Below are 17119 nucleotides of genomic sequence, written 5' to 3' on the forward strand. Positions count from 1 at the left end.
TTATTGTCGAGCTCAATTTGCAGTCTAAGTCGCCATATGAAATCCGTTCATCCCACAATAAATTATATTAAGTAAAAAATAAAATTATTATATTATTAAGTAAGTCAATCTCTGTCAAGTAATATAACAGTGTATTACAATACAAAGTTCATACTTTGTATTGTAATACACTACTGTAATGACACACCCGAATCAATACCTAAGTGATGTGTATCAACACATCACTTAGGTAATGATTCGGGTGTATAGATACAATGTATTCGTCGTCACAGTATCTATTGAACGCACCGAGTAATGTTAAGAGTGATGTGTAATGTTTTCGAGTAATATCACCTGTCTGTAAAAGTGATGTCATATCACATTACATTGGGAAGTGATGTTTTGCGCAAGTCTAGAAGAGAGTGGAGCGAGCCCCGAACATCTCGTCGTTTTACAAAAATCAGTTTAATATACTGGTCCCTCAATGAGGGAACTTTCAGATATTAAGCTGAAAAGAACAGATACTACACTTTGATCTTAGCCAAAAGGCCGAGAAGCGATGCCAAATCTGAACAAGGCGAGGAATGTCACTCGAATAAGACGCATCTCGTCATCGCGATTCAGTATTTATGGTTCAAATGCACAGCGCCATCTGCAGGCAGACATTTAATGCAAATCAAGTGTTCGGTCTGGTTCGGTCTTGTTTCTTTGTGTTCGTTCAACACAAATAAGCGCCATCTATTATGCATTTCCGAAATTTATACCCTGGATTAGATTTTTACCATTTTCAAGCTGAAACCATCCATCTGTAAGATTGGAGAAACAGCGAAACTACATTATCTTATTACTGTACTATATTATATCTTATTATTAAATATTTCTTCTACTTTGCATCGGTACTAATTGATATTTGTGTGCTTATACGTAAATGGCATAGCTTGATCGGTCTCCTTTGGAGGCGCTTGGGTAGCTGTTAGCAAATCCCACCACTCTTGGCTGACGTCCTTGCTCGCCCACCTGTCCCGGTAAAACTGGTTAGGCCTCCGGGCCACCAGTAATGCCTTAGTCATAAAAAAGCTCTGCTTGAAAATGGTAAGATGCTAATGCTACGTATAAATTTCGGAAATGCATAATAGATGGCGCTTATTTGTGTTGAACCAATACAAAGAAACAAGGCCGAATCAGAACACTTGATTTGCATTAAATGTCTGCCTGCAGATGGCGCTGTGCATTTGAAGCACAAATACTGAATCGCGATGACGAGATGCGTCTTATTCGAGTGACCTTCCTCACCTTGTTTAGTTTCGTCATCGCTTCTCGGCCTTTTGGCTAAGATCAAAGTGTAGTATCTGTTCTTTTCAGCTTAATATCTGAAAGTTCCCTCATTGAGGGACCAGTATATTAAACTGATTTTTGTAAAACGACGAGATGTTCGGGGCTCGCTCCACTCTCGTCACGGGTCGGCCCGGCATTGCAGTGCCGCTGGGATCGGCCCTCAGAAACTATAATGAAAAGCTAAAACAGCTACTGAGTCACTCGTGACTCATGCATAGCTTTAATAATGAAAAGTATGTCCAGAGTCAGCACTCAACCCGAGTAGTGCTTACTTAACTTTTAAGTGCATGTTTTCTAAAAACCAGTATTCCTCCCATTCACCAGATAGGCCACCATTATTAAAAAACCCGATTATTGCAGTGCCGCCGGGATCGGCCCTCAGAAACTATATTATAGCTTTTAGCGCTTCACCTTCGCTCGTGACTTGTGTACAGTTTAAATAGTATTAAATAATAACGAAAAGTCTGTGAGCAGTTGAGCACTCAGCCCGAGTAGTGCTATTAAGCGATTACAAAATTTGTCACCGATTTTTTAGGTGCATTTCTTGTAAAAACCGGTATTTCTCCTATCCACCTGATAGGGTATGATTATTAAAAAGACCGCTAAGCAAAGACACCACCTGGTAATGTAGAAAAAATGATTTATTTTAAATATTATTTCAACAACTTCTGAATGAAATTGGTCGTTTACTGTTGTTTGCCATCTAAATTTTCGAGCTTATTATTATGCCGGGCCGCAGTGTGTCGGAGCGGAGCGCAAAAATCCGCTCAAATCGCTTGAATACAATTTGTTTGAATTATCGCACACTGTCGGGACGTAGGGACTCGCTTGACTTGCGACGCGGATTTGTGTCTGTGCGATGCGCCCCACCCCGCCCCGCTCCACCCCGTCAACAGTGTGCTATAGCGGATTGGTGTGTACGCGCGCACGTGTTTATTTCACGATATTTGCGTTTTTTGGTATTTGCGTGTTCCTGTGGTGTTCACAAAAATGAATGAAGAATTTTTGATTAATTTAGTTCAAGGATACAAAGAACTTTATGATTTACATTATCCTCATTAAGATGATCTACAAAGAAGAGATAAAATATTTGGAAAGGGAATAGGGAACATAATGAAAGAACCTGGTAATGCTGACAAGTATTTATTTCCTAAGGTACATTAAATGAAAAATGTGATTACTTACGACGTGGGTAATTAGATAGAATTTTGAGGAAATGTGTATTGCAACCAAACTGTCTAATACCAACAACAGTAGTGCATCTTTCATTATTAGAGTAGGTGTTAGTTTATTAATGATGACAATAATAATAATTTTTTTTTATTGTCCTTGTAGGCAGACGAGCATACGGCCCACCTGATGGTGAGTGGGTACCGTTGCCCATGGACTTCAGCAATGCCAGGGGCAGAGCCAAGCCGCTGCCTACCGCTTAATACTCTCCACAAGCCTCGTTTGAAGAAGGAGGACATGTCATAGCGAAACTAAGTAATAATAAAGTGTCAACAGATTAGTTTCTTCGAATACCTCTTCTAATAACCCTCGACTGCCACTCAACGGTACCAGCTGGAGACACGAAGTATCTTTAAATTGATCTCGGACACACATTGCGTCTAGTGCTGTATGGCCACCAATATATGGAAAATCTGTTATAGCATCTGTTAACACATTTCTTTGAGCTTCCTCTTCAGCAAAGGTCTTTTCGCAGTAAATTGTGCAAACAACAAGTGGCTACTATAATACCATTAACATATTTCGGCAATAACGAAAAAACGACTTTCGTAAACTCTAAGCTTTTTCACCAATAGACCAAAAGCATTTTCGCTCACACGCCTAGCTCTACTCAGCCTATAATTAAAAACTTTCTTGTCTTCGTCATTTGTCAACTGATTCGCTGGATATGGTCTCATCAAATGTCTGGTTAAAGGAAAGGCCTCGTCTACAACAATTCCACGTGGTAACATTAAGTCTGTACCCGGTATTAAACGATAAGCTAGCAAATTTAACTGTCTATCGATTAAAGCTTTGCCAAAATTAGAGTTATTGAGTATTTGGCTATCAGAATCTTTACCGAAGGCACCAATATCGATGACTGAAAAATGGTAGTCCACATCGACTAAGGCCAATAAAACTATAGTAAACGTTTTTTTGTAAGAAAAGTAAAGGGAACCGCCATTCGGTGGTGCTTCAACATTCTTTCCATCCAGTGCCCCAATGCAATTTGGAAAGTTCCATTGCCTTCTAAAAAGCTGTTATTTATATTTCCAGTCTGCTTCTCTCGGTACGGGCATGAAATTAGATGACATTTTTCAAATATGGCTATACATACCTCGTAAATAATTTGTCTAACAGTTGATTCACCAAGTCGAAAAGTAGGGGCTAATGATTTAATTGAATTTCCTGTTGCCAAATATCTCAAACAAAAAAGCTGTAATTCAAACATCTTGCGTCTTTAGGCCGATCCTTATGTTTATGCAAGCCAATAAGGTTGGTGCCTTCTTGGTGCCTTTTAATGGCATCATCATCAGCCTATTTATGCTTTATGTTCTAACTTTACTCATATGTACCTATATATTTGTCTTCTACAGCTAAAGCTTGCAGAGACTGATGGAGACGTATAAAAGATAATTACAGACGCTCTAAAAATTTAAGGAAAACAAAAAGTGGACAAGCTGCTACAAATATAAACTAAAAATGAAGATTTATTGTCATTCCTTAACCCCTATATTAGCAACGAGGATGAAACTTTTTCAAATCTTCTACCAAATAATGTTTCCAAAGACTAAAGTAATGAGGATAATAGTCTTTTAGACGATACTCATAGCCATGATAGTCCTGGTTTAAGTACTGGTACAAAGCATTATAATCGTCCTCGTTCTTCAGAAGACAGTTCACCTAGTCCTTACAAAAGAAATTCCAGAAGCTTAGATACTCCACCACAGTTTCCCCAACACGTGACACTCAATATTGCAAGAGTATTTAGAAAAAAAATATAATGCCACGAAAAATAAATCGGACAAAATGGTTAACTTTTTCAAGAACTTGGGGGAAACTGTTTCAAATTTTCTGGAAGATGTTCAAAGTCGTATAAAACGTGAAGTTTTTAAAATAGTTACCGACGATGCAGATGAGTTGGTTTTTAGGGACAAATCTACAAGACCACAGTATGTATTAAAATTATCTGAAGAGAGCGCACCGCCCATAATTAATTCAAACGATGTTGATGCGCAACCTCCAAACTAAATAATGACACCAACTTCAACAAACATTGTGATTCCAAATGATATTGACACACAGGAAGAGATTGGTCTTGATGATAACGCATTAAATGTTTTTTTTAATTCTATTCAACAACAAAAAGATAACCAATGAATGGTATTATAAGTGATGGGCTAATAAGAGGCCAAACACAAATAGAAATGGAAGATGTTGATAAAAGTATAGTTTTATCAGTCTTTAAGTTAGAAAAATTTTTGTTCCTTGATTTTGTGTTAATTTTATATTGACATTGTGCGTTTTCAAAACATACCGTAAATAGCGCCGCTGCTATCTATTAAAAAGACAAATACATACTTACATACATACCATTTTTCAGGTTAGCTTATTTCATTGAAACCTTGAACACATTCAATAATCACTTTCATAAATATTTTTGACATGTCCTATTTTATGATTAAACTCTAAAAAACGTAATAACTTATTTTATTTATAAAGAGTTTTCTCGATTGGCGACTCTAATGACGAATGAATTTTTACTTTAAAACAAAACCACAAGATCCTAAAGCACCACCTCACTAACAAATATAAGATACATTTTACACAGGATTAAGTAGGAGGATAAAAGGATAATAAAAAATCACTATTAATGAAACTTACCTCCAACACTCATTAAAAGTTGTTGGTAAAAATTTAATCCAGGGTATAAATTTCAGAAATGCATAATAGATGGCGCTTATTTATGTTGAACCAACATAAAGAAATAAGGGCGTATCAGACCGAACACTTGATTTGCTTTAAATGTGTGCCTGCAGATGGCGTTGTGCATTTGAACCACAAACACTGAATCGCGGTGACGAGATGCGTCTTATTCGAGTGACCTTCCTCGCCTTGTTCAGTTTCGGCATCGCTTCTCGGCCTTTTGGCTAAGATCAAAGTGTAGTATCTGTTCTTTTCAGCTTAATATCTGAAAGTTCCCTCATTGAGGGACCAGTATATTAAACTGATTTTTGTAAAACGACGAGATGTTCGGGGCTCGCTCCACTCTCGTCACGGGTCGGCCCGGCATTGCAGTGCCGCCGGGATCGGCCCTCAGAATCATTATGGAAATCTAGCGCTTCAGCGTTACTCAAGACTCGTGACTCATGTGTAGGTTAAGTATAAGTACTATTTATAACTAACTAATAACGAAAAGTCTGTGAGCACTCAACTCAAGTAGTGCTGCTTATTAACCGATTACAAAATTCGTCACCGATTTTTTAGGTGCATTTTTTTAAAAACCGGTGTTTCTCTCACGATTATTAATTTATTACAAAAACCGATAAGACTAAGCAAAGAAACCACCTCGTAATGTAGAAAAAATAAACTTCAGTTTAGAAATATCGGTAGCGATTTGCGTTTTTATTTACATACATTCTAATTTCTAAGCATGGTAACTGCTGAAGCAGTAGACTTCATAGAATATTCTGACTTCTTTTGCTTAAGGTAGTCAAGTAGCTTTCTTGATGCTTCGAATGGAGAGGACGTCTTTGATCGACTGCATTTCATGATCTTGATGAGGTTGAATTATAAACCGTAATACTGCCGGTCAGTTCTCTTTTTACCAATTCTTTCGAAGACGAAAAATATTCCTGATGGCGGAAACTATTTCTAAATATTGGATGTAAATAAGTAACAATTTTATTTATGTAACCGACGTTTACTAATATTTGATGTTTTATACTTAGATTTTTTTCTCATGTATATTAGTTTTACAGAAACAAAGGCGATCGGGAAATTATATAAAAAGAGATTTTTTCAGATACAAGCTAAAATAGTATATGGATTTTTTAAAACAATTAACCGGTGATTATCGGTTAACAAAATAACCGGTTTTTCTACGGTAACAGGCACAAATACAGGTCAACTTAACTAGCCCTGATCGTTCTTCATAAAATTTAAGAAATAATTAGTTATTCGATTAAAACTATATTTCAGGATATAAATGAGTGAGAGATAAATTTTTATAAAAAAATATGTATATCAATTTATCTTAAATCTATACTAATATTATAAGCTGAAGAGTGTGTTTGTTTGTTTGAACGCACTAATCTCGGGAACTACCGATTTAAACATTATTTCAGTGTTAGAGAGCGCCCTTATTGAGGAAGGCTTTAAGCTATATAACATCACGTTAAGATCAATACAAGCGGAGCACCAATAAAGAATGTTTCAAAAACGGGGTATTTTTCCCTTTTGAGAGCTTTCGCTGCGGAAACGGTTAAAGTTTCGCTAAAATTTAGATTATTATTATTTTGTTCGAATCATTTAGCATTCCTGTTTTGGTGTCTATCATTAACAGTCAACACAAAGTGACATGTCTATTCATCTATGCATAACAATAATAATCTAATCAAGGATCAAATACAATAATTTCATTCTATCTTAAAACAATCTTACGGTATTGTGGGGAGTGTGGAGCCATTGCGGCGCGACAAAGTTTGACAACTGACTTTGGGGCTGCCATGTTAAACCTTTGAAACGATTCTTGTGATTTTTGCTAAGATTTAAAGAAATTTAAAAATAATGAAATTTTGCAGTCAAAATGAGTTTTACATTTTTTTAAATCAATAATTAAAACTTTCAATGTTCGTAACACATAAAGATTACCCAATTTACTTACTCGTATCGAGAAATCCTGCTTGAATTATCGTAAAATATCGATATTTTATAGCAATAAGAAATTAACACATAATAAACTAACCCATAGACATAGCTCACTGAGTTCCTCGTCGGATTTTCTCAGTGGGTCGCGTTTCCGATCCGGTGGTAGATTATGCGAAGCACTGCTTTTGCTATGGCTAGTGTCGGCAACACCCTCAAGTTAAGAGCCCTGAGAGCTCACCTACTCGCTCGGTTACGCTACCTCCTTTGGCATAGCCTCTCAAGGCAGCCAGCTTAGATAGGGAAAAAAAGTAATAACATTACACGCAGCAGTTCTTATTCTTTTATTTATTTAAGGACGCAGTAGCGCTCCAAACAAATTCGTCGGTTCGACACCCCTACATGGAATGTTTTTCATGGTTGCAGTGACGGTAGGTATAGGTACATTTCGGGATCACGGTATTCGCCAGGTGTAAGCGTCAAAATAGTTCGGTGGTCTTATCTGGTTCAACAAGGTTTTTTTTACATCTATTGTAAGTAGTTACCGAAGTTAATGGACATGACAAAGTGAATGACGTCACCCATCTTTCAGTCTAAGTTTCAAGTATATGAGGATAGCCGTCATCGTCGTTATCGTCTAGTATAAATAATAATAAAGTAAAGTAATAGTATTTACTAATAAAGTACGACTTACATTTTTTTGATAATTTTAACGCTATCTTTATTATGGATATTCACCCTATTTAGGCTTGATATACTCATTATAGGGAACTCTGTATGGTGCCTGAATAAAATAGGTATATATTTATTATTTTATTTTATTTATTTATAGGTCTTCAATCTTGAGAACATTGAAGCATGTAGAAATAATTTCGTGACGTACATCTAGTGAAGTTTCAAAATTTCGTGATAAGACAGCCCCTTAAAATCACTCACAGAACAAAAAGTCCAGATAATTTTAACAGCTGGTCACCGGATTTACGTTTAGTTTCAATCAATTGTTGGCATCGTCCCAGGATCTTGTTTTATTGGGCCGACTGGACGGCGCCGTTTTATTCCTCTGCCCACCACCGATTCACCGAGTGGACATAACAGTCCACGCACATTCGCCAGCCCAATATTTAACTATTTCATTTGAGTCATCAAATAATGGTATAAGTATTATCTCATTACAGAGGGAGTATTTCAAGTGGGCGTTAATGATCAGTGTGGGAATTGCGGGAAACACTAAATGAAGTCTTCCGTCAGATTATATTTAATGTATTCATATAAGTTAAAGTAGGCACATACCTATAGTTAGACAGAAGCTACAGAGGAATGCTTGTACCTTGTTTTGTTAAAAAAAAACTGAAATATGCATATTTTAATTTATTTATACTTGTACTATTAAAATAAGACGTTAAATTCTCGAGAGAAAAGAAAAATAATGGTGCGCGTGCAACTTGGTGCACGTGAAAGAAGTGAAACTTCTTTTGCGGTGTATAGTATTGTGGGGTTTCCTTTCATTCTTAAATCAAATTTCTCTTGTAAAAGGGAATACTTTTATGTATAAGAGAAACGACCTAGCTGTGTACTTTCCTTCTCTCCGCGACCGAGTGGTTCGCAAAGCGCTCTGACTATTTTCTCGCTCTCGCTCTTCCTAAATTTTATCTTTTCTTTCTAGCCGTAACGAATCTGTCGCGAGTTAAATTTTACTCTGAACGTGCCTAACATATTAAGTGTAAGTATTATCTATGGTGCCTACAGAAGTTCCACTTCAAAAATAATTATGCATTATACAATTATATTTATAAGATAAAAGTATTAGCTGAGCTGATAGTATCTATGTCAGTTAACATTTTTAAGTTAATTTACGGCACACCGCTATAATATAAAAGGTCTAAAATAGTCTTTCCGAAATTTTACCTTAGAGGAGAGTGTAGACTTTTTGGCGGGAACCCGTGGCGTGGCGTGGCTAGTTATGGTCTGTGAATTCGTTTACATTGTTAATTTAGTTGTTCTTCAGATTTAAACGTGTAATAGTGGAGGTTTACTTATCATAGTATCTATGAGAGCGCATAAATGTGAGAAAATGGAACAAAATCGCCGCTAGAAACAATAAGAAGACTGTAATCGTCAACTACTATTATTATTTTGATTAATCAAAATAAATGAATTAAAAATTTTGATGGAGCATGTTATTTAATTTTAGTAAAATATTGAAAAGTTTCTTTTGTACACGATAACTGTATGTTAGTAGTAATTGATTTATCCAAAAGGAAGATTAGAGTTATCATACGGTACAGCCTAATATTTTATATATTCTGTTACATGAATAATAATGATATGGAGCGAAATGGGGTTAAGTTGATTTTTAGAGTCTGTAATGAATTGCAATGAAAATAAATGAAACTAGATGAGATGAAACGAAATAAAGTGTCAATAAAATTGTTGTTTTTACTGAGATTACCGTGGACTCGTTGGAAGAAGCGACGTCCAGTGGTATTGAATTTTCCCACATTTGTGCACTTTCATTGATGCTAACCAGTTAATGAACCACCGTTAGTAATACAGTTTCCTGTTTGTAATAGGAGTTCAATTATAAAATTGCCGTTTTATTGTAATAATTAATTCGAATTGACATAGAACCTTCATGGTTTAAGATATTTGAGTGAAACTTTTTTCAAATGGTACCTATGAGATTCTTCTTTTAAAAAATTTGCAGTAGGTATGTGTTCAATACTTGGATATTTTATTTTTTATTGCTTAGATAGATGGACGAGCTCACAGCCCACCTGGTGTTAAGTGGTTACTGGAGCCCATAGACATCTACAACGTAAATGCGTCACACACTTTGAGATATAACTTATATCTCAGTATATGTAGTCACAACGGCTGCCCCACCCTTCAAACCGAAACGCATTACTGCTTCACGGCAGAAATAGGCAGGGCCTACCGTACCTACCCGTAATCCTTGCTTCGATAATTTTCAATGCTGTGGGTCGATGCTCTTTGACTTAATAACTCTCTACCGGTCTGTCCTTTTTTTTTTTTTTTTTTTCGGGGGGAAATCCTCATGGACTACCTCCGCCTGGGGAAAGGCGGAGGGGCGTGCCGGACTCCTACCGGCTGAAACCACCCCGGTGTCCACCCACACGTGCGCGCAGGGCCGCGGGAATCCAAATTCTTCCGCAGCCCCACACCAGTGCTGGCCCGGTCTGTCCAGGCCTCGTCTCCTGCACGGGGTAGTGAGGCGTTCAGCTACTCCGTGCATCGCCTCAGAGACACGCGTCGACACCCGCACGCGCCTCCGTCTCAGGTCCATCGAATAGGGGGCGAGGGCTTTCCCAAGTCCCTCGCTCCTGGACCCATTCATGGGGGGCGGAAAAGGGCGTTGTCCGCCCTTCTCCTGCGCCCGGTGCGCCTTCTGCGGCCGGGGAAGGGAGTCGAGATCTCCCTCTCCCGTTCCGCAGTTTCCTTCTGCGACATCACGTACTCGCAGAAGGACACCACGGCGTCCCACGACTCTGCGCTGCCGACCATCCTCCGCACTACGGCCGGCAGCGACAGATCGCTTCCTACTTCATTTGTGAGGACACGGCGCTGCTCCTCCCAAGCTACACACTCGGCGAGCGTGTGTTGCGCCGTGTCCTCCCCGCAGTGGACGCAATGGTGGCACCGAGCGTCCGGCTCCCTGTCTATGCGGCACAGGTACTTGCCGAAGCAACCGTGCCCCGACAGCACCTGTGTCACCCTAAACGACAAGGAACCGTGCCTTCTCCCGAGCCAGTCGTCGAGCACTGGCCGGATCGCCTCGACGGTTGCGAGGCCGGCGGTAGGGTGCAGAAGCCTTTGCCGCCATTCCGCCACCAAGGCCAGACGGAGCTCCTCTCGGCGCAGCGCGATCTGCCGCTGCACCAGCCTCGAGCCCCGTGCCCGCTCTTCCTCGCGCCATCGATATAATGACGCGAGTACTTTCGCCTCTAGGTACCCAGGGCGGGGATCCGGCCAGGACGCAAGCCGCCTCGTAGGAAATCGTGCGGTACCCGCGGACGACTCTGACGGTCATCACCCTCTGCGGCTTACGCAGAATCTGCCGGTCTGTCCTGCGCCAACCATGCCTATTCTCGATTGCGCCGACGGCACCATGATTATAGCAGTACCTATCATACTAGCGAAAATGTTTGACCGATGCATGAATGACGTTAGTAACATTTTCAAGAACAATTTGCACATTTATAAATTTAAAAACATTTGGCTAAGTCTTTATCCATACCCACAATTTTATTACATTACACATATTTTTTTAACGGAGTTTACACACATCAAAAAATAATTGTATACTTAATTTATTCTGGCAAAGATTTAAGGTCGACGACGCATATTGTGCGACAGTAATTTTTACTTCAGGGAAATCGGTTAGCCTTTAACTTGGGTTCGGCATAAAAAGAATTCGTCATTATTTAAACAGATACGTCTCGGTCTGATTTTATGGGCGGCGAACGTCTGACCTCCGCAAAACGGGGGCACCGGATTCCGTCAGAGACTTTTTATGCTTAAAAAAAAAAACATTTCGTGTGGCTCTTTTTTTAAAAATCTGTAACCGGAAAGACATGCTCACGGATTATCTGGTATGATGCTATTACCGAAGTCCATTGATATCACAGCGTTAATAACCAGCCATCCTGAAAAATGAGGTCGAAATTTTCATTCCAAGCATCTTTGCTGTCGCACAAACTATGCTCGGACGTCTTCCGCGATCGCCGGCGCTGGTGCTCATTCTCTGGTGAATTGGAATTTGTTCTTGTAAAACTCACAGTCACTACATAGTATAAAATAAAATCGCTTTCTCGGTCCCTATATCCCTATGTATGCTTAAATCTTCAAAACTACGCAACGGATTTTGATGCGGTTTTTTTTAATAAATAGAGTGATTGAAGAGAAAGGTTTATATGTATAATAACATCCATTAAATTGTGGAGAAATCAATAATAAATTACAGTTTCCGAAGCGAAGCGAGGGCGGGTCGCTAGTAAGAGATAATTTGAAGCAGATACGAGGTCAAGACTATTTGATGCTAATCAGAGACTGGAGCTTATGGGCATCGAAACGGGAGTGGAGCCGCCCGGAGCTACTTCTTGTAATGCACAAAACTACCCTCAGTCACAACAAGTTCATCGCTAGTAAAGTTCGACCTAGAAATGCGCTACCCGTCTTTCATTCAGTGTCAAAGATATCACTAAGAAAATCATCGAAGAGCGGTTAGCCGCTGGCATATGCAATACGCTGACTGGCACTGGTGGTAGGGCATAATGTAAGCTAGCGAATGATCCAACACCGCGTCTGTATCTGCCGCGAAACAATCGCTCCAGCTTAAAGGGAACTAACAGCTCTACAATGCAGTACAAAATACAAAAAAAATTAATATGTGTAACTACTTTAAATTTCTCTCTCTCTCTCATTGTCAAACATTGTCACTTTTTAACTGTGATTATACTACAGTACAGTACATAAGTTAAAGGTCATGGTTATAGTTAGTGACAATAAATCGAAACGACACTAATATTTCTATTCTGTTTATTCATAAGCAAATGTACGGAAATTGTTTCAGGAAATCTATAAACGGATTATGCCACACTCAATCTTCTGTCTTTTTTTGATTTAATAAATTTATAATGAGCACCAGTGAGACGGCTATTTAAATTTAGTACCAGTGTAGACTAGAAACGACGAATAGAATCTATAGCTTTGTTTTTTGTCCTACTCGCACGGAATGTGTTACGAGCAGGACGGTATAAAACACTAAGCATTTTCGTAGCTAGCGCCTACGCGGCTACGAAGCGCTACTAAAGACTTCTACAACGCCTAGATAAAAAAAACTAGAACCTTTGTACTAGTCAATTTAGAAATACAATTGTACTTAGACGAAAATTTATTAATTAGCTATAAAAATCATACTTCCAAGTCTGAGGGGCCACAGCGTTTCCACTTTCTTACGCTGATTATGTAAACCATTTAAAATTTAGTTACATTTACAAATTTACGATTACTGGTGGTAGGACCTCTTGTAAATCCGCACGTGTAAGTACCACCACCCCGCCTATTTTTGCCGTGAAACAGTAATGCGTTTCGGTTTGAAGGGTGGGGCAGCCGTTGTAACTATACTGAGACCTTAGAACTCATATCTCAAGGTGGGTGGCGGCATTTACGTTGTAAATGTCTATGGGTTCTAGTAACTACTTAACACCAGGTGGGCTGTGAGATCGTTCACCCATCTAAGCAATAAAAAAATTTTTGTTACAATGAAGAGTAGGTAGCGTTTTTCGGCGCGCACTATGCAGTACTGAGGGTTTCTCGGAGTCGAAGTGGTAGAGCTCGATTTGGTTTAGTCGGTACTAGGTTTTGCGGGGCGGGTCTTGCGTGTCTGATACCGCGCAGCGCCCCGCGTGCCTTTCTCAAGGCGTAGTCTCCCGGCACGAATTGGAACAATTGGAGGACCTCGGACTTCCTCTTCTTCCCTGGAGGCACCGAGTCCGACATAGCTCGGTCTGTTACCCCTCGACAGGGTATCCGTAAACGGATTCGCCAACGTTAAAAAAAGTAGCGTAAAACTTAATATAGTTACCTTTTATATAAAGCGGACAATTGTAATGTAAATGCTTCATTCTGAAACTATTACATTAAACTTATTGTTCTAAAATTATGAAATGGGTCTACAGACTAGAGTGGTTGGCCAGAGTAAAAAAATCAAAACAACCACAGCTGGGTTAGACTGTTTAACGCCATTCCCATTTGATACTAAGCAGTTAGCCCACTGGGTTTCTCGCCGAATCTTCTTAGTGGGTAGCGTCTCCGATCCGGTGGTAAATTCTGCGAAGCACTGCTCTTGCTAGGGTCAGTGTTAGCAACACCTCCGGTTTGGGCCCCGAGAGCTCATCTACACGTTAAGGTAAAGCTGATATGGCCTCTCAAGGCTATCAGCATAAGTATAAAAAAAAACTAAGCAGTAATCGTCATTAAGCCATTCCAGAATGCGCCGTAGCTCATTTTGATACAAGCTGTCGTTTTACAGCTTTGACTAATGCAGACTGGCCTTATATCTCAAGGATGGTGGTAGCTATTCAAGATACAATGTCTGCCATGTGCTGTTGTAACTTTGTAGGGTAGCCTTTATAAAAAGTAATATATAATAAAAGATAATAGATATTTTTGATTGAAGAAGAACACATTTAACGACCAGTTCGACTCAGCCGAGAATCTAATTTCGACCCCGTAGCGCAGTAATCAACGTCTTTTGCGACCAGAACGATGAAGAATAAAGACAGTACAGTAATAACCTCGATAACACGGTAGATTGGTTCCGCGTTATAGGAAACGCGTTGTAGGAGTATTTTCGCATAACGCGCTTTTATGCCACAATATAACGCGTTATGTACAAATATTTATAATATATAGTTATATGCAAATATAATGCAATATAACCAATGATTTTACAATAAAAAAATAGGAACACAAATTTAATAAATTAATTTAATTTAATTTTATAACAACAGAATTGACACAATGTGCAAAGGTACGCAATTGATACAATGTGTAAATTAATTATGAATTGTATGTACAAATCATTTTAAATTTCACAGTACAGAAATAATATAACGTGTGGTATCCTCGCGTTATATGGGAGAATACCCGCGTTATACGGGGGAATGAAATCGCGTAATATGAAAACGCGTTATAAGAGCACCATGTTATGTAGAGGATCACTGTAAATATGCAACTTATTTTCTTGCTATAGATCACGCAAATTAACGGATGACTCACCCGGTATTATCATGGAAACCACGAGACACAAGGTCATATGTAAAATAAATACTTAATACAATTTAATTAATATATATGTCGGAGGAGAAACGCTGCAGGAATGTTTTTAAAAAGTGTGACGTCAGTATTGTTGACGTCACGGTCATTAAATTCTCGACGATGACTCATGTTTGGGCTTCCGAAACAAAACTTCACGAGAAGTTTGTGCGTGGCGTATATTTCACGAGAAGCGTAACAACGTTCCAGAGAGATCCGTACTGTACTACGGCTCGGACACGAATGAATCAGCGCTAGACAGCACGACCGTATTTATAGGGCTCTGTACACGTCACTTTGACGTTTGTGTATCGTTGATATTCCGAACTATTGACCCGGATGCGACACGGCCATCCTGTGTTACACACGTCCTCGTGTGTTAATCTGAAGCAAAAGCAAATACCCCACAGTATCATTCACGCTCGGCCATATCTGACCACTCTACTAAAATAAAAGTCTTGTCATCACAATTTCTATAATGACATTGAAAGATTACACAAACGAAAATAAGTGATTTACTACTGCTGCAAGTTCTCCCCGTACAATTCATGTACACAGTAACTAAGTCATCCCTGTGACTCTAATCGACAGTCATCCCTGTGACTCTAATCGACAGTCATCCCTGTGACTCTAATCGACAGTCATCCCTGTGACTCTAATCGACAGTCATCGCTGTGACTCTAATCGACAGTCATCGCTGTGACTCTAATCGACAGTCATCGCTGTGACTCTAATCGACAGTCATCCCTGTGACTCTAATCGACAGTCATCGCTGTGACTCTAATCGACAGTCATCCCTGTGACTCTAATCGACAGTCATCCCTGTGACTCTAATCGACAGTCATCCCTGTGACTCTAATCGACAGTCATCCCTGTGACTCTAATCGACAGTCATCCCTGTGACTCTAATCGACAGTCATCCCTGTGACTCTAATCGACAGTCATCCCTGTGACTCTAATCGACAGTCATCCCTGTGACTCTAATCGACAGTCATCCCTGTGACTCTAATCGACAGTCATCGCTGTGACTCTAATCGACAGTCATCGCTGTGACTCTAATCGACAGTCATCGCTGTGACTCTAATCGACAGTCATCGCTGTGACTCTAATCGACAGTCATCGCTGTGACTCTAATCGACAGTCATCGCTGTGACTCTAATCGACAGTCATCGCTGTGACTCTAATCGACAGTCATCCCTGTGACTCTAATCGACAGTCATCCCTGTGACTCTAATCGACAGTCATCCCTGTGACTCTAATCGACAGTCATCGCTGTGACTCTAATCGACAGTCATCGCTGTGACTCTAATCGACAGTCATCGCTGTGACTCTAATCGACAGTCATCGCTGTGACTCTAATCGACAGTCATCCCTGTGACTCTAATCGACAGTCATCCCTGTGACTCTAATCGACAGTCATCCCTGTGACTCTAATCGACAGTCATCCCTGTGACTCTAATCGACAGTCATCGCTGTGACTCTAATCGACAGTCATCGCTGTGACTCTAATCGACAGTCATCGCTGTGACTCTAATCGACAGTCATCGCTGTGACTCTAATCGACAGTCATCGCTGTGACTCTAATCGACAGTCATCGCTGTGACTCTAATCGACAGTCATCGCTGTGACTCTAATCGACAGTCATCGCTGTGACTCTAATCGACAGTCATCGCTGTGACTCTAATCGACAGTCATCCCTGTGACTCTAATCGACAGTCATCCCTGTGACTCTAATCGACAGTCATCCCTGTGACTCTAATCGACAGTCATCGCTGTGACTCTAATCGACAGTCATCGCTGTGACTCTAATCGACAGTCATCCCTGTGACTCTAATCGACAGTCATCGCTGTGACTCTAATCGACAGTCATCCCTGTGACTCTAATCGACAGTCATCGCTGTGACTCTAATCGACAGTCCCTTTATGAGAACCATCGCATAAAATTCCTGAGTTATGAAGCTACTACTAATAGATTTCTCGACAAGAGAACATTCGGCACCAGATTCCAAATAAAAATAAAACGACTCACCAGATTTTCTCATTTACCAAAATACCCGATGCTACGCAGCTACCGGCATGTCACGGCGCGGCGGCGTCGCTCCGCTGCTGCGTT

The 17119-nt window shown here is 39.8% G+C and overlaps 1 protein-coding gene, 2 non-coding genes and 1 pseudogene across 3 annotated transcripts; 2 read left to right on the plus strand and 2 right to left on the minus strand.

Moving 5' to 3' along the window:
* Positions 1-371: 371 nt before the first annotated feature.
* LOC114244488 (U2 spliceosomal RNA) lies at positions 372-540 on the minus strand (annotated as a pseudogene).
* Positions 541-1288: 748 nt separating this feature from the next.
* Positions 1289-1481, plus strand: LOC114244489 (U2 spliceosomal RNA). Its single transcript, XR_003624733.2, has one exon. It is a non-coding gene; the product is annotated as a U2 spliceosomal RNA (small nuclear RNA).
* Positions 1482-3019: 1538 nt separating this feature from the next.
* Positions 3020-10474, minus strand: LOC149500936 (uncharacterized). The gene is made up of 2 exons (XM_089734947.1): positions 10235-10474; positions 3020-3560 (listed from the first exon to the last, which is right to left on the minus strand). The coding sequence occupies exons 1-2, from the start codon at positions 10472-10474 to the stop codon at positions 3057-3059; spliced, it is 744 nt and encodes a 247-aa protein (XP_089591073.1). The 3' UTR covers positions 3020-3056.
* On the plus strand, positions 5434-5626 carry LOC114244487 (U2 spliceosomal RNA). The gene has a single exon (XR_003624731.2). It is a non-coding gene; the product is annotated as a U2 spliceosomal RNA (small nuclear RNA).
* Positions 10475-17119: the final 6645 nt, after the last annotated feature.

Source organism: Bombyx mandarina, chromosome 18, assembly GCF_030267445.1.
Source record: "Bombyx mandarina strain Sakado chromosome 18, ASM3026744v2".
NCBI classification, from domain to species: domain Eukaryota; kingdom Metazoa; phylum Arthropoda; class Insecta; order Lepidoptera; family Bombycidae; genus Bombyx; species Bombyx mandarina.

What these genes read in the sequence shown, in the direction of transcription:
- LOC149500936 (XM_089734947.1), bottom strand. Translation starts at nt 10,474, where the DNA reads ATGGACCTGAGACGGAGGCGCGTGCGGGTGTCGACGCGTGTCTCTGAG. An exon ending in CCGCCTTTCCCCAGGCGGAG is followed by an intron (nt 3,561 to 10,234) that starts GTAGTCCATGAG and finishes TATAAATAACAG; the next exon opens with CTTTTTAGAAGGCAATGGAA.